Source organism: Ambystoma mexicanum, chromosome 1q (assembly GCF_040938575.1).
Source record: "Ambystoma mexicanum isolate Mex_15411 chromosome 1q, UKY_AmexF1_1, whole genome shotgun sequence".
Lineage (NCBI taxonomy): Eukaryota > Metazoa > Chordata > Amphibia > Caudata > Ambystomatidae > Ambystoma > Ambystoma mexicanum.
In genome coordinates, this window is record NC_090922.1 from 133990185 (window position 1) to 134008411 (window position 18227).

At 45.1% G+C, this 18227-nt stretch overlaps 1 protein-coding gene across 1 annotated transcript; it reads right to left on the reverse strand.

Annotated features, from left to right (window-relative positions):
• Positions 1-2115: 2115 nt before the first annotated feature.
• LOC138525912 (heat shock factor-binding protein 1-like) lies at positions 2116-17025 on the reverse strand. Its single transcript, XM_069636201.1, has 4 exons — positions 16869-17025; positions 9012-9078; positions 8124-8218; positions 2116-2345 (listed from the first exon to the last, which is right to left on the reverse strand). The coding sequence occupies exons 1-4, from the start codon at positions 16911-16913 to the stop codon at positions 2325-2327; spliced, it is 228 nt and encodes a 75-aa protein (XP_069492302.1). The 5' UTR covers positions 16914-17025; the 3' UTR covers positions 2116-2324.
• Between the last annotated feature and the right edge of the window lie 1202 nt (positions 17026-18227).

Here is an 18227-nt window from a genome sequence, read left to right on the forward strand (position 1 = left end):
GGGGTAACCCTCTCTCCTCGGCAGGGGCCTCCCCCTGGAACAGCCTTCCTGAAACGTCCATCTCCGGAAGCACCTCAAAACCTTCCTCTTCGCTTCTGCTTTATCTCCCCCTCTCCCCTGCTAAAATTCTTGACTGAAACGGCACTGAATCTGCAACTGGGCCACCCTCACCGATCTTGGTCCTTGGCCCAGCCACTCTCCACTTGCACTGCCTCCCTGGCAACCCCTGCACTGCGTAACTGTCTCTGTATCCCTACAGCCCCCATTCCCAGCACTTGTCTGCACTTGCCACCAGCTGGCCCTATTTGTTATTCTACTTATCCTGTATTGCACTCCCCCCCCCCCTTTTCCCCCTTGCACTTTTCCCTTCCCTCCACCCATGCACTTGCGCGATCAGAATGACACCAGGCCTAGTAGGATCGTTGCCAGTCTTCCCTTTGTTCCCCTCTCCCTGCCTCGTCGCACCTTGAAACACGTGTATAGGCGCGTTACAAATGCCATATCATATATCAAGGGGCCATGCAAAGCTGGGGAAGCAAAAGGTCTGACCTTGCATTGCACATTGGGGATGATACGCTCTGGGGCTGCTCGAGTGGGTAGGCATTTACACGTTTTGTTGGTGGTCCTATCCAGTCTATGTTCCTGCTTGACTCATGAGAAACTTGTGGGAAGCAGAATTTAGACTACAAATAGAAATTGTGATGTTACACGACACTCGTTTACAAACCTTATCATGAAACAAATTGCTTCAGACTTTGAGGGGTTGGGGGATATGTTGCCATTCCACACGGAGGATAATTTATGGCAATACCTCAGACGCAGGTGGACACTACTAAAACGTCCAGACAATCCCTGGAACCGAAAAAACCGGGCACTGCCCTATTCAACAAGGATGTAGCTCCCCATCCAAAAAGAGACATGGAGACAACTGCTCAAGTTCCGAGGCAGACCAGTGATCAAATAGACAGGTATTAACTTGCCAATTCCAAGGGAGAATCCTGCCACCTCCAAGAGATCAATTACATATTCAACACCCGGTGTCCCTTGCATTAAGCCCATTTTAGGGTAGAATTCGTTTGATGACAATCCTCAAATCCTTCAATATTCCATCAGTCATGGTACTTTGCTAATCTAAATCCAGCAGGTCCCCCTTTGCTGAAAACTTCCATGAGGAAACCTAACTATGTTGGTATGCCCCTTTGTAAAGGGGCAAAGCAACCCTAGATTGTGCATTTGGATTGCCACAATAGGGTTTCCTGTCCTGGAGGATGTTGCGCCATCCTGTGGCCAATTCAGGATTGGGAGCATGAAAGAACATGTCATTTTATCTTTGTGTTAAATTAATGTGAATTCGAATGTACATTATCAAATGGAAATGTTGAATACTTGAATATGTGATTCTAGGAAAAATAATTGAAGTTAGAGACCTGGGTTAAATGAACATTTCTCGAAGTTGAAAGTGAAGGAGATAAATACGGTGGTAAAACAACCGGCCTATGTAAAAAACCTGAATGTCCAGGTACAACCAATTGTACATTAAGGGATACGTTTGAAGATACGAGTATGATTTCACATTCCAAGCACAAAAGATACCAGGTTGACTCCCATGCCAACCTGTGGGTTTTTGATGTGCTTGGAAACAAAGTCTAAAGTAATTACTTACGAGTGCGATTAATCTGAAAGAAGCCAGCATTGGTCACCAGAAGTAACGCCAAATACAATTCCAACATAACCCTTTTGTGCCAGTTAGTGCAAGGGAGGGATTCCCCTCACCCCCACAAAATAGACTTAACCCAGACTCCCTTGGGCTGACAGCAGAATGATACCAAAACCCAGGTCTTCATGCACTCTAGATTTAGTAGCTTCACGGCTCAGCTTGGGCCTCCAATTCCTCAAAAATCTAGAAAACCTAGCAAGTGTTTCCACAGATTTACTTCTGTAAAGCCAATATGCAAATGTGAAAAATACTGTATCCATATATGCCTGAAAATGTGAATGTGTTAAGTCCACGGATGTAAAAAAATACTGCACTTCACGAAGGTCTTTTCCAATCCATGCACAGCAGAAAAAAAACAAATACATTTTTTGATAAAATAAGATTCACACAAAGCCAAGTGAAAACATCATACTGTTTAATAACTTTGATGGGACTGACCATTGTGACACACGTTAACAAAAACAAACGTACTCGAAAATCAAAATATACAATAAGCTTTAGAAATGCCACTATTACAGTTAATTTATAAAAATTGTTATCACACAATGAATTTGAAGAAAAGTGTTCTATGATTCCAGGAGCGTGTACAAAATCTTCCATAATCCAATCAGACAACTTTGGCATCCGGCTAAAACATAAACAAAACACAAAATTATGGAACAATACATACAACCACTACTTGCAAATCTGTAAAACAAGGTTTACCGGTTTAGTGCCAATCCAGGAAGGACCACATTGAAGGCTCCAAAATGCCAATAGGACATTCAGCCACGTCCAACAGTTTTTAAAGAGGCCAATTCTAAAAAAGGACTGGCACAGAGGGGCAATAAAAGTGGGGGCCGGAGGGAGCAGCTATGTGCATGTTCAGGACCGGAATTGCCAGCAACCATGTAACTTCTACAAGAGCCTGGTTAGCAGGACACCAACGGCTACTTTTGACTCCCCACGTTAGTGGGTTATCTGTGTGTCATCGGTTTGTTATGGAGGTGTATAAGAGTATATGTCATTTGAAGTCTAATGTGTCATGAATAATAGACAAAAATTTGTTTGCAGGTCATGTGAAGTTATATATGCGAAACGTCCTCGTTCCCCAGAAGCAGGTCCTGCTTACTAGGGGATGCTAAATATAGAGGTGGCTGCTCTTAAACTTTTTTTGATCCCTAAATCGTCAAATACATGCCTTATTCTGCATCTGAACTGCCAATTCTTATTGTACCAGTCAATTTAGTAGAGTTTTAAAATTTAGTAGAGTTTTAAAACATTTGAAAAAAAACAGGTTTGCATTTACTGAAGGACCAGGAGGTTAACAGAAATAGTTTGCAAAGTGAGAGAGCAGAGGTAGGCCTACGGATAACGTGCCTTTACAAACAGGCCAAGGTAGGATTAAGTGACTGACCAGTTGTTAGTGGAACATATTCTAGGGACGTGAAAAGTAGGAAACAGCAAATATTGATGATATTTAAGAGACAAAAGACGGCAAACAACAATTACAATTCACATAAGGAAGTCTTTCGGCCAGAAAGCTGGACAGCAGCGTTTGAATAGAAAGGAGGTAAGGACTGCTCCTGCCTACCATTAGCAGACTGAGTTTAAGCCTTGATTTTATGCGTTCCACTTATTATGCCCAGGGAGTGGGAGAGAATGAGCGAAAGCAGGTGGGGACAGTTTGCAGAGATGACTCAGGACCATACAGCAAGATTGTTGGGGGAAAGATCATGGAGGGATTGAAAGACTAGAAGAACATGAGTGATTTTGCATGGGGAGTCAACCAGCTTGGCGGTGTGGGAGGATTTGCGAAGGTTGAACATGGTGCTTGCTGCAAAGTTGAGTGCCTTGATGAAAGAAGCAAAGGAGTACCAAAAAATAGGCTTACACAAAAGTCTAACTAGCTCAGCACAAAGGAGGCGGCTGTGGTATTAGAAGAGTGGTGCGTGGGCAAATTTTCTAATGTTTGGGTGGCGTCTGGCAGCCAAGGCAGTGATGAAGTGGAAGATGTTGCTGTCAAAGATCGCCATGGTTCTGAGCCCTGAGAGATGGGGGGGGGACGGGAAGCATATGAGAAAACAGTGGGCTGGTGTTGGGAATCTGGGGAAAAAGAAATAACCTCCATCTGAGAGCATGAGGCATTGTACAGTGACGTATGGCAATTAGGAAGTTGGTTAAGTGTTTGAAGATTGGAGCATTGAAGGAGATGAAGAGCTGAGTATGGTCAGCGAAAAGTTCATTAAAACCAAAAGGACATTTGTTTTCTGTGGGTGGATGTGTAATGGGTGAAGAGGAATGGGTCTACTGAGTAACGCCTACAGAGGGGTGGTGTTAGAACTCCATGAGATGCAGCAGTGATCAGAAAATATAGGCCAAAGTGCAAGGTTTTCAAATCAGAGGAGGGAAAGTGAATGAGGAAGGGTCCAGTGTCAGAGGCTGCAAGCAGGTCAAAAAGAAAGTGGCTCACCAAGGGGTTAGCTTGGCGAATAGTGGCTAAGACGTTGGTCATATCAGTCACAGGGAAATGTTTGGGACAGAACCTAGTCTAAGTTTTGGGTTGGCAGGGGGTAGAGGGCGGTTGATCCTCACAATCTGAAGAAAACCATTTGAGGATTTTAGAGTGGTAGAAGAGACATGCCTGTATAATGGGGGGTGGGGGGAGGTTATGGTGAGCATTCGGCTCGGGAATACGGTTGCAGATTTATAGCAATTAGGGAAGATCCCAAGAGAGGCTGAATAAGGTGGCAAGGTCAGAGGAGGTGATGTGCGAGTTTCCAACGGTTTTGGCGCAAAGGGTCAACTAGAGCATAGGACAGGTTGGAAGAAGGTCTGTAGGGGTGTGGAACAAGTGTGAAAGAAAAGAGCTAAGGGAATGGGAGAAGGAGGAAGTGAGGAGGATGACCGGGTGTAATATATTTCGTGTTTTTAGAAGAGGAGTAGAAGGCAAAGTCATCAGCTGCGAGGAGGATGGAGAGCAGTTTTTGGTGGGGGGAGGGGGAGGGCAAATACTTAGCCTAGCGAGTCAAGGATAGTTTGAGGGTGTAAGCAGAGAGGCAATGGATTTAGCAAAGAGGAGAGTGCTAGCAAGTATCAATAGATTCAGATTTTCATCTTCTAAATAAAATAGAGAGGAGCCTGGTTAGTCTTCATCTCAATACATAGAGTGGTGGTGATCGGATGGGTCACAGAATACTACCACCAGGTACTGATAGGAGCTAAACAATGCCTGGTACTGGGCCGATATCTCGGGGGCAACACACTTGTCTTGTAAGCAAGACAGCAACACAGGTTCGAATACCAGTTGCCTGCTTAGAGATTGGTCTCCGGTATTAAGTTATCATCAAAGATAGATTCATTATTGGGCTATAATATTCCACCTCGTTTGCATTTAACAATTAATCCAAAACCATCAGTGCCTATACAAATGTACATTTACTGTACAAATAACCTGATTTGCTTGCAAATGTCACAATTTCTTCACAGAACATAATTGGAAACTAGCAATCGTGTTTCAAGGTGAGAAATTCTTCACTGACGAGTTGCTTAACAATTACCCAATGAAATTTTCAGTCTTCCCACCCGTTGACAATATTGAATTATTCAGTAACAGATTACAATTGCTGTCAATTGAAATCAGGCTAGGGAGTGCATTACTGCAATTTAATAGAAACACTGCTGGTAGTAAAATGTACATACTGAAGTTACATTTGTGACTGACTGCATTACCGAATATCCCACTTCCTAAGAAAATGTTATTGCTGCCTAAATGTTAATTTTCACAAAAGACGCTGTTGCCCATCAGTGCAATTTCATTCGCATTTCTAATTTTACTAAACCCACAATCAAATAATTGATCCAAAACTTAATCCAAATCAGAAAGGTCCGTTATTTATACACAACTCCCTAAAAAACAGATAATGCCAATTGACTCACAATAACATGGTTATAGTTACTAAAAAGCTGAAAGGATCCAAGATCAATGTTTTATTTCGAATAAGACTATACCCTTGCAACATAAATCTGTATTAAAAGCACAAGGATTTCTACAATATAGCCTGTAGCGTTTTGAGTGAGGAACTATGCAGGGGTAGAAACATTGTTGCGAGTTACTAGCCCTCTTGCGTTTTCCACACACACCTATTTCTTACTTGCCAATGGGTAGTGAACATATAGGACGGACTATTATTGGGTAAAAATAGATTCATGGGGAGAGCAGTCAACTGGCATTAAATCTTTGTTTTGTAGGAAGGCGTGTATAACAACTTTACAATTGGGATTAAGTTTGTGACCAAATCTTTGATGGTGGCACGGGAGAATTATTAAGAATAAAGATGGAAATTGCCCCATTTTTGCACATTTATTGTGTAGATTATACAATTGTGTACTTTTCTTGTTAACAATGTATGCACTTCTAAAAGTTTTTGTAAAGACACTTCGGGACAACTCTATTATGCATATTTAGTGTCTATATATATTTCATGCACGTTAATTGACAATTCATTGGGGGTCTTTTTGCTATATCTGCACATTGAATATTTAAATTCAAATAAATATAATTTGTGTTTTTTTTTGTATACGTTTGCGGGAATATGGTATTTGGTTGCGGCAACTCAATGTTAAGCTGAATGCTACAAAGCATACAGTAGCAAGTGTTCCAATATAGACGGTGGCTCCCGCTATATACTTGCCTAAATGACCACTGATTTTTGCTGTAAACAATAAACAATCTTACATTGAAAATACTCGCGATCACTGCGTGGATCATTGAAAACACCACCATTGAAAGCTATTGTATTCTGTTTTTGAATCATTCCCAGTATCGGAGAAAGGTAAGACACCCAGGCATTTAAGTGGATAATTTCAGCAAAGATGAATGCATATTGAAGAGTTAAATAAGGTAAAACATATTGCGATAGAATAAAGTGAGTGTTTTATAAGCAATGTAGACTATTGCGACTTAATTGCTGGTAGATGTGAAGGGTGTATCACAAAGCTAAATACCAGGTGAATCTGGCTTAGTGCCAGCAGCATAGTCAATGTTGCATGGTTGTCCATCAGTTAGATGGCTGTGGCGATCCATGGTTGAGGGACGGGGTAGAAGCAGGCAGGGAAACTATTGTTAAAGAAGTAGACAGGGGCGAATTTGATGAAAGTTCAATGTAGTGAGCAAGTGAAAGAGGTGAAAGTAAGGGACTATGAAGCAGGGTTGCATTTGGTAATAGATATGGGAAGGGGACAGAATCAGGTTATAAGAGATGGGAGTGATCAGAGAGGGGAGCATTCAAGAGGGTTCTAGGATGGTGGAGAGAAGAGAGTTCCCTTCGGAGTGGGTGGAAAATGATCCAACTTTCTAGTCAAACATACATAGAGTGGACTCAAGTTGAAGCTGCTAGGTCTTGGTCATATTGGCGAGGCCGAAATCGCCCATTATGGCATCAAGGACATCAGTTGGTAATGTTTCAAATAGGAGACCAATATCTAAGAGGTAAAAGGTAACCTTGGTTAGAGAGGGGCTCAAAGGAGGGAGTAAATCAAGTCAAAGGGGAGAAAGGGTATCGTTTTTTTTACTGCTCACGAGACCAACACAAGCACCTTTATTGTGGAGAAGAGGGGAGTGTGCAAATGAAGCATAGTCGGTGTGTAGAGCGGCCAGGTTGGCAGCTTCTTTGGTGAGACGAGAATGATCATATGGGGTGATGGGAATTGAAGTGGTTAGTGAGAAAGGATGTTATTTTACAGAGGGATCGCGCATTCCAGAGAACCGAGGTGTGGGTGTGTGGAGGTAGGAGCAAGTAATGAGAGTAGATGAAGGGAGACAAATAGGGTATCAGAGTGGGTGGGGTTGCGGGCGAGAGGAACCTTTGGGAGAGGAGTGAAGGGAGAAGGGGAAACAGTCGGGCGGGCAGAGCCCAAGCTAAAAAGAAAAGAAATGGTAAGGAGAAGTAGGGATCGCCAGAGCAAGCCTGGTAAGGGATGAGGGTGGATTAAGTTTCAGGGCAAAAGAGCAACCGTAATGCAGTGGAGTTACAGAGCGAGGAGCGACCAGAAGGTAGTTTAAAAATCGAATGCAGTACTGGACCTTAAGTTATCAGAGCAACAATGTTATGAGCGTTGCCATAATAGAAATAATTCAAAGTGAGATCATATCCGTTAGGGCAGAGGCAGTAAAAGACTTGTGGAAGATCTGCAAGAAGGAGTATTTAAGGTAGAATGGGTTGTTCCAGGGCCTAAGAGGAACAAACAGACCATGCATCTCCTAGCCATAAGACTTTGTTAGACAACTAGATTTGGAGTACATTTGCTCTGCCTTCATCATTCAAGATTACAAATGGAAAACGAAATATTTGCAGGTGTTTGCATGGTGCCTTCTGTTCATGCAAGCAATGATAAGTAATCGGTTTCTCAGAAAAAGAAAACAAACCTGCATAATATCTTCCGACTCATCCACTCCTGCTTGCGTCATGAGATCTGCAATGTTTTTCTCCAAGTCATCAATGCGGCCGCTCATCTCATCAAGTAATAAGAGTTGAGGGAAAACATGCATTTTGTGATTCTGGGCTACTAGAGAAACATTGGGACCACATCTTACGTTATACTCCAAAAATTAGAAATGTGCATGTCATTTGTGAAGGTTTTTACGTTAGTGGGATATATACCAAGCAACACTACCAAGTGCTCTGGGAGATCTGAAACGGTGAGTGGGGAGGTAAGGTTTGTAGCAAAAACAAGAATGTTTTGCTGTTTTGTGCAGACCAGAACTACCCAGGGCGTGTGGGTTTCTAGCTGAACTGGGATGAGAGCGTAGAGTCATCTGTTATGAGGGGTGCTCCAGAGCCATGCTACTTGAATGCATTGGCCAGCACTGCAATATGGACGTTGACTGTAGAGGTGTAGCATTCCATTTGATGTCTTCTTGAAGGGTTATTCAATTTCCGTTCAAGAATTACTTGAGGTATTTGGTGAGCTAAACACAAACTAAAGAAACATGATAAACTACATAGTAGTAAAACAAATAATTAATATACCTACATAAGAGCTGACCCAAGCAACATGTCCTGCATACAAACTGCTCGTGAAACACTTTCCATCTATTCAGAACTTCATTTGCATACCCTTGCCAGTCCAAGAATACAGACAAATATGAAACCACCAAATATCATTGATTAGTTTCCGATCTACAATCTACTGCACACATACTTAATTCATATCTTTAATATTAACAATTAGACGTGCAGTAAATTAACATTAGCCTGCAACTTCTTCACGGGACACCCAGCAGCAACCACTAGCGCCTACACACAAAGGATATTTCTGCCAATTATCTGGTCCGACATGGTCTGAAATTTGTCTTGCATTTGTTGAAGCAGTGTCTGCACCTGTAGGAAGAAACACAAATGTGCAATTAATGTCTAGCACCAATAAAGGCATAACAAAAGGTGAATGATTAAAACAGTATTTGGCCCATACTGCTAACCTCAACTACATGTCATGAGCAGTGTCGGTTGGGAGGGCATGTTATAGTTGACCATTATGGCCATCACCCCACGCCTGGGGGCATACATGGCCGGTAATTGCCTGCCGCCTGAGCCTAGGCCTTGGAGGGCCAAGGGCCGTTACCGGCCATGTATGCCCCCCCCTGGCAAGGGGATGATTGCTATTCGCACCCCAGGGCTCCGTCTGGGGCGCAATAGTTTTAATATAATTTATTTTCTTCCATGAGACGGGGTCCGCGTGGATTCTCCCATGAAAATGTTTTTTGTGTTTTTTAATAAAACAAGATAGTGTGCGATATGAACTGGGAAAGGGATGTAGTCCCTTTTCTATTTCTATTGCGGGCACACCAATGATAGGCGAGAGCGCTGGGACCAGAGCTCCCTCTGGTCCAGCAGGTAATTAGGAACGGTGGGGATGAAAGCACGGGGAGAAAGACGGTTGCCTCATCACAATCGGGATGGCTGCTCCCAGGAAAGCCCCTCGTGCGGCTGGAAAATTGAGGCGGTACACTATGTTCTTGCCATGACGCCAAACAAGGCTGAAACATTTCTGGGGATGCTTGTGATCTCGTGCAGAAGGGATGTGACCTAGCAGTTCGGGCTGGACTGCCCCTTTTGGGGTAGGACCAAGCCTGATTTGCATATTGTTTTTCTCCCTTTTGTAATGGCTTGGCAGGCTGAAGAACGATGGTCTGGAGGGTTGCCCAGAGCTGTGCCCGTGGTTATGATTTATTCAAAACCTTCCAGCCATCACCTTTTCATTTTGCTTGCTCATGTTTCTAGCCATCCGATTGGCCGAGCGCCCATCCCTGGGTGCGACTAGCTAGTGATTTTTTTTTATTTTATAGGTTTTGTACTGAAGCCACAATGTCCCGTCAGTCGAAGTTTATTTTCCAGCTGGAGTTAGTATTTTGGGGTGCAAATAATTCTGCCACAATTTGATGAGAGAAAAAATAAAAAAACAAGAAGAGGCACAGACAGTTCGAAAGTTAAGGTTCTATCGTATGGAGCCACCGTAGACAAATTTACACCAAACTTGCACGAGAGGTTGCATGGCAAAACTTGGATGTGTATTTAAGACCTGGGGGTGCGGGCCAGTGGACACTAGGGAGAGGCTATACAAATTAGGTCTGGTGTCAAACTGAGTGAAAACGCGGAGCAACCCAAAAAAGAAAGATGCTCATAAAAGCCATTTAACCCCTGTGGGTGGAATTTCCTGGATCAATCCGGAATACATAGCCTACTTTAAATATCTGTATGTGGTCGGGTCAGGTTCCTTGCAAGAGTAGCAAAGTTAGAGGTTGGGTTGCCAAAAAACACACATCACATTTCCCTTATAATTCGACAACCACACTCCATAGACGGAACTACATGCAACATTAACGCCCACTCCAATGTATGTTGGAAAATGTTTGTGGGGTCCCCTCCGTGCTATGGGGGCGGTGGGGGGGGGGTAGAGTAAACAGGTGTGGTCAAAACAAACCATTTTCCTAGGGATATATAGTGCAAAAACCACTGAACAGATGCTATCCAACCTGCAAGAGAAGTTGGAAGGTTAACAGTGCATAGAGCATGGTAATGCCATCCTTTAGGCATGGTTTAAAACGGGCATGCCCTGGAGGACCAACAGGAATCAGATACGGGTTTTAGAACTAAGCAGGTATAATAGAAGTAAAAATCGTGGGCCACGGTAAGCAAATGGCAACAAAGCTTGCAGCACTGCATGATATCTCCTCCTCTGGTTTAACGTCACAGTATTTGCCAACGCCCCCCACCCCTCGTTTCCCTATCGGAGTTCTTACCCCAGAGGAATGGATTTCATAGTCAACTCAGTGTCCTGGAGTATTTTAGTGTCCCCACTTCATTTTGTAGGTTTGGTCATCTGCTTCTAATCATCTATATAGATTGTGGCCATTTGCATGCATCTCCAGGGTCTTTGTGCCCCCGCAAGCTTGGCCAGCTTGACAATTGAGACTGGAGTAAGACACCAGTTGGCAAATCCCCATAGGCCCACCCAGATGGCTGGTAAGATCTATCTAGTAGTTTAGTGTGAGGGTTCTCGCCACCTATTGCCTTAATATTTTGGCTAGGTTCTGCCAAACCCTGTGCTTACTCACCTTAACGAGTCAAAGATCGTGAGCCCAAGTGCAACGTCTCTTGCAGCCTCATCATGGTCTCGCCGCCTGTAGCTTTGATGCCTCACCATATGTTCGTACCTCAACAATTCTCGACTCCCTCAGGTCAAGCATTGTGCTTGACGGCTCCTACTCTGCTTCCTTCAGAGTTGGTTCTCTCCCGACTTCACCTTCAAAATCATCCTCTCCAAGTGTCCATCTTTTTTTGTAGGACTAGTCCTTACCTCCCCTCCCCTATTTCCATCCTCCCCATCCTCCCCATCTCCAATACCTTCTGGGACTCTATACTTCCGCCTTCCACATACAACTATCTGCCTGATATTCATAAAGGGGAACCCAGCCTCACCCGTTACGTTAAACCTTTGCCGTAAAGGTTTTGTAAAATATTGCAGCAAGATACTTGGGGAACAGACCACCTTGCACTTGCCATTTACACTCCCCACCCCCATATATACACACACCTAATCTCACCCCCCCCATATGCATTTCGCCACAAAAAAAGCGCAAAATAGAAAATGGCAAAATTGCATTCAGCGAAACTGGACTAGACCTCTCCATCACCCTCTGGGTCATCCAAACTTATATGATGTGGCATTTATAACGCGTCGAGTGTTTCAAGGCACGACGAGGGAGGGGGAACAGAGGGAAGACACAGACAACGATCCTACTAGGCCAGGTGTCAAGCAGATTGCACAAGTGCAATACATGGGATAAATATACGGGCAGCTGGTGGCAACTGCAAGTGCAGACATTGGGTGTCAAGTGCTGGTAGGGGGATTGTAGGTATACAGAAAACAGTCCCCAAGTGCAGGGGCTGCCACGGAGGCAGTGCAGGTGTGCAAACTGGCGGTGGAAGGGACTTGGCCCGAGATCAGAGGGTGGCCAGGTAACCAGTGCAGTTTTAATTTCAGCCAGGAGTTCAGCAGGGGAGAGGAGAGAAAGCAGAAGCAAAGATTAAGGTTTTGAGGTGCTTCCGGAACCAGAGATGGTTCTACTCGGGTTTCAGGGAGGCAGTTCCACAGGGAGGCCCCAGCCGAGGAAAGATCTACCACCAACTAGTTGCTTGGAGAAGCAACTGTCCCTGAGGGAGTTGGAGGAGCCAAGAGCTCGATGAGGAAGATATTTAGGAAGAGAGCCCCAGAAGGCCTTGTGGACAATGCAGAGGGTTTCGAACGTACTCCTCGCAGCCAGTGCAGAGATTTCAGTCCTGGAGAGATACGATCCCTGGGCTTGAGGCCAAGGACAAGTCTTGCAGTTCTGTTCCGAATGAGTTGAAGAGGAAAAGCAGGCAGATTTAGAAAGAAGCTGTTGCAATAGTCCAGCATAGAGAGAACCAGAGCTCTGGAGACTGAACTTCTGGAGGAAGGAGAGGAAAGGAAGAATAACTGGGGTGTAGCTGGTAGTGCGACTTCTTAGAGACTCAGATTTGAGGGGATAAGGAGAGTGTGGAGTCGAAGATGACCCAGAGGTTTTTAGCGTTGCAGGTGGGAGCAGGAAGAGGGCCAAAAGAGGACGGCCAGAGTGACAAGAAAGGAGGGAGTGGGTGTGCTGATGAGGAGAATCTCAGTCTTACTGGCACTAAAGCAGAGATCATTGCAGCACACCACTCCTGGATAGCAGACACCACTCCTGGATAGCAGACAGAGAGAGATGAGTGAAGAAGAGGTGGCTGAAGGTAGCCTGAAAATGAACTAAGCGTCATCCACATAGCACTGGAAGTTGGGCAGAGAGCCGCAGTGCAGTGGGCAAGAAGTGCCACATATTTATTGAACAGCCAGGGAGAGAGGTTAGACCCCGGGGGAACACCACGGGTTGAGATAGAGGAGAGGAAGGACACAAGTTGGACCTGGGAGGGTCGATCAGAGAGGAAATAAATCAGTCACACCAGGGCCCGATACCCAGGTTATCATGGAGACTGTTTAGAAGGATGGCATGGTTGACTGTGTCAAAGGCAGAAGAGAGATCAAGTAAGATGAGGGCACAGGGGGTGTTGTAAGCAAGGTTGTAGAGCAGGTCTTCAAGGATGTTCAGGAGAGCAGTTTCTGTGCTTCTGGCAGCTCTGAAGCCAGACTGATAATCATGAAGACAACCAACAGATTCAGTGTGAAGATTAAGCGGGGAGATGGCCAGCTTTTCCAAAGGTTTGCTGAGGAAAGGAGTGATGGAGATTGGGTGATAGTTAGCCGGGCAGGACAGGTCGGTAGAAGGGTTTCTTAAGAAGAGGGTGCACAAGGTAGTGCTTCAGGGGGGTGGGAAGAACCCCGTGGTGAAGGAGTGGTTGCAGAAGTCGGCCAGAGAAGGAGCCAGGGAGTCAATGTGGTCCTTGATGGTTTTGGGGGAACAGGATGAACCCGTTTTGACGAGACTTCATAGATCGGACTTGTCTAGAAACCTTGTCTGGGGAGAACAGGGGAAAGGCAGAGAAGGAGTGAGGAGGGGTGGCCGAAGGGCTGGAGGAAGAGAGAGAGGACAGGATGTCCTGAGTTTTAGAGATGAAATGAGAAGCCAGAGCCGTGCAGAGGGCCTGGGAAGGGACAGGAGAGGTAGGGACGGCAGCAGGATTTTCCAGTTCCTTGCAGATTTTAAAGAGTTCAGAGAGCCGGTATTGCCTTTGTAGCAGGCGGCAGGCCAGTTTGTCAGAGGATGCACCAGAAGCACGCCATTTCCACTCAGCCACCCTGCACTTACGTTTGAGGGTGACGAGGTCTGAGTCGTACCTGGAGTTGCACTTGGCTTTGGGCTTCAAGCGGATCCTCATGACAGGGGCAAGAAAATCGAGAGTATAAGATACAGCAGAGGAGCATGGAAAGGGCTGCGTCATGGTGGGAGTCAGCAACAACGAAAGCCTCAACTGACACGAGCTTCATGGGTTGGATGACTGAGAAGGTAGGTGGCAGTGCTGAAGTTGGCCTAGCCTGAGTGGAGAGGCGAGAGGGATAGAAAGGGGAAGGTCTGAAGAGATCAGAACATCCAGGGTGTGCCCTGGAGAGAGAAAGAGACAAAGAAGATCTGACCAGGTGGCCAATAGCCACAGTAAGGGATTGGCTGAGGGAGAGAGAGCGTGAAAGAGACAAAGAAAGCGACAAAAAGAGAAACTGCAGACGAGGCATTCGAAAGAGGAGTAGGCCTGCATAGGAATGACAGAGGCAGGAATCCACGTGGGGAAGATCAGGGCTACACCCCCTCTTGAATAGTTGGATCTGGGTGCTGAGAGATCTTGTAGCCATCAGGGAGGCGAGTGTCGAAGCTTGTGACAGCTGGCCGTGAACCATGTCTCGGGGAGACCAAGGACATCGATGTCAAGTTCCTTCAGGAGGCAGCAGATGTCAGAGGAGTGTTTGACAGCTGAGCAAGAGTTAAGAGTGGCAATACGGAGAAGGTTGCTGTCCTTGAAAGACTTCCAGGGAGGGGTACGAATCAGAGGTACGCCCTGCAGAGGTGTAGAAGAGGCCCAAAGGGGGGGCGGAATGAGAAGAAGGCAAGATAGCCAAGGAGGAGACAGCAGGGTGAGGCAAGGAAGCTGTGGCAGGAAGAGAGGGGACAGCAAGATAAGGAAGGAAATTGATGAGGCGCGGGAAGCGTCTATCAAAGAGGAGAAGATTGGCCGAGAGCCTTGGACCAACACAGTACCGCGCAAGTAGACATTATTGATGACCTTAGAGGAGTGGAAGGAGAACAGGAAGGCATCCCACCGAGTGCCAACATTAATGGGAGAAGGAGAGAGGAAAAAACAGACCATATGTAGAGTCCAGGTCTGGCGGAGGAACGACAAAGAGGATGTCTGTGAAAGTTTGCCTGGAGGAGGCACTGGTATAGGTGTCAGAGATAGGGAGGCCTGGGTTGGAGACCAGGATGTCCTTTTTAAACTTCTTCCTACCAGATTTAGTGAAGAGAGCAGGATAGTCTATAGAGAATCAGAGCACCATAGGAGTAGGTAGGGGGGGAGAGACGAGGAAGTGAGCCGGTGGGGTTAGGGGAGAACACTGGGAAGGACACGGGCAGGGTGCAAGCAGACGAGACAAGTTGACAATTGGACAAGACAACAGGCACTTCGATAATGGTTGAAAGGTTCGCTAGATGAGTACTTTGCTATGAGGCAAAACCACAGAACAGCACTACTGTCACAACGCTATTTTAAATATAGGAGGAAACACACCCAAGTTTGAGAGACAGCTATGTGGATAGGTTTTCAGGGTAGAGTGAGGTTCTAAACAGGACCAAGGCCTTGCTTCTCCTGCTGACAAGACCAGGAGCCGCCCTTTGCCGCAAGGCTGCATAGGGAGGGTCAGTGATCAGACCAATCATTGTGGGGGAGAGAGAAAGAGAGAAAGACAACCCTGCACACAGGCCCAGGAGGGCTCAGATATAAATAGTGCCATCAGATTCAAGGGGACCAGGCGGGTCAGTGGAGCACAAGCACTCACCTGGGCAACAATGTGTTATGTTAATTTTTGTGCCAACGCGTGACATGCTAAACAAGATGTGCTAATGTTAAACAGTACAAACCAGGATAAAGGGATATCTGTCGTAGGATGTCAAGCCCTTACTTAAAAATTATTTAACAAAGAATGAGTAGTTTGTTCGTTACATAAACCACTATTTAGATCGCAATTATACCAAGGATAGTTTCGTTTACCAAAACAGAAAACCAAAACAGAAAACGAATAAAAGAGCAAAGGCTCAACCACATTTTGTGGCGACACAGCTCATACAGTAGGTCCATGTAATCATTTTAATTTCATTAAGGATGGTAAGTACTACGTGGGACCCTGCATAGACCCAAAACTAAGTTGAACCATTGAAATCTCACAATTATGGAGCTATGTTATTAGCTGTATTGTGTCAAATAAGACAGCCATACTAATACTAAACAACCGGTAATGGACGCAGGTCTAGTATCTTGTACTCTTCTGTGCGACTAGGAGCTTTGAGTATGCCTGACCGTGCAAAATGTATCTGCTAATAGAGGCAGTGACGAATGAACAAAATAAACAAGTTGCGTTGGTTTAGAACTTGATTAGGTTGAGAAAGAATTTTTTTTTTTTTTTTAGGGATCATGGGTGAGGAGGGGTTAAGGGGAAACGGCCAAGACAGTACCTAATCCCGTATGTATAACCTTCGGAAGAAAATAACTAAAAAGGGAATTCATGTCAGACTCTATAGGAAGTGAAAAGTAAACGAAAAGGTTGGTTAAACTGAAGAATATATTGGATGAAGGAGCATCACTGAGATATAAGCGGGGCTGGGTGAATTAAAGACGAAGTTCCAGTAAGGGGGCAACAAACAATATTAAACGCTGTGGCGAGGGGGCAACAAGCAAGAGCAGTGGGGGGTGAGAGGGTGGGGGCGTGCCGTGAAAAATGAAGAAACGAAGAAATGCGACGTGGAAAAGAAAAATGAATAGGAAACAAAGTACCATCACATCGCAATAGTTTAGAAAGGTGACATTTTAACTGAGGGGCGGAACGAGTCTCCGTAAAACCATAGCAATCTGAGCCACCGGCTCACAGCCCGTCCCGGGAACCCCGACTCGCTTACCACGGCCGTAAGGTCCTGAACGCTTTTGGGGTCTGTGTCGGCCATGTCCTGGAACAGCTGTTCTTTGCAGAAGCGCCGATCAAGAACCGAAAGAGAAGCTAGGCAAATACTCCCTAAAATGACAGTACAACTGCCAATGGCTGTTCTCTCGCGAGAAGAAGCTTTCGCATCACAAGTGGCGCACGCCAACCAGAGACGTTGACGGCCGACGCAACCATGGCGGCCATAAAAGAACGGCTGTTATTCTTCTGAAAATAACAGAAACGAACCATCCAATTTGAAATATTTTTGCATTTCCAGAAATGTGCACTCTTTATATTGTGTGGAAACGTGTATGTACTTTGTTCTATCGTTCAAGTTTTAATTCTAGTAAGTTTGTGTAATTTGAATAAGCAAAATCTTACATAATCTTCTAACCATTTTAATTTCCAACTGGAAAGTCCTTCCAAAACAACTGAAAACTGTTCTCTTAAAACAAGATTCTTAAGCTTTCATGTAGTCTGCACTGACCATTTAAAGATGGACGACTAATTATTAAAGTCTATTGCAGAAGGTTTTCAGCACGTAATGACTGTATCTATAGGCAACTGAGTCAAGCAAAAATCTCGTTGTTCTTGAAAGCAAACTATGTCTTATGGCAATACCAGCACCGCATTGTGACATTAGGTGTATATTCCAAAGCTGGCAATTTAATACAGAGGAGCTGTCGAGTTTCCCGTGGCCATTTTTGAAAAGGCCACACAGTCATGCTTTTGCTTGGGATTCTGGGACGTGTAGTTTTTCTAAATTTCAAAAGGGAAAGGCAAAACTCTAAGTCCCATCAACCAAGGAGAAAACCAGAACTGTATGGTGTTATATCCCGACAGGAGTCGGATGCAGCAATAAATCAATATAGCAGATCAAATGACGCAGATACAATAATACGCAGGAGCCGGTCAAGTGGCTTCTTATCTCTTTAATCATCGGTGCAAAACTGGCGCCTGAGGCGGTGACCCCGCCTCTTCCTGCCTACCGTGGGGCGCAGCCCACAACAAAAGAACAACAATAGAAATGGGACTTGGCTCCCATTCAAACAGTGTCATTAACATGAATGAGGACACAACATCTCCCCCTCACTTAAAAGAGAACTTAGTTCATTTCTTCTATCCACCTGGTTGGTCTGCGTACTGTCCGCCTCAGTGTCACTGATCTGGCCATCTGGGTGTCGCTGTCGCTGTCATCGGCATCCCGATGTTCCACTCTATATTCAGATTCTGGATCTGAGGATTCGTCTGAGACCGTGGTGGTTGTGGTTTCACGAGCTGAGTTTCCTTCGAAGACTTTGAAGAACGATGAATTCCCTGTGACGGTTCTATGAGG

Bases quoted from the DNA above. Each gene is read 5' to 3' on its own strand.
- LOC138525912 (XM_069636201.1), bottom strand. From the start codon at position 16,913: ATGGCCGACACAGACCCCAAAAGCGTTCAGGACCTTACGGCCGTG. The intron at 8,219-9,011 runs ATATCCTTTGTG...AACTCTTATTAC, and splicing joins GGACCAGATAATTGGCAGAA to TTGATGAGATGAGCGGCCGC. The intron at 2,346-8,123 runs GTTTGTTTTCTT...TTTATGTTTTAG, and splicing joins AGTCGGAAGATATTATGCAG to CCGGATGCCAAAGTTGTCTG.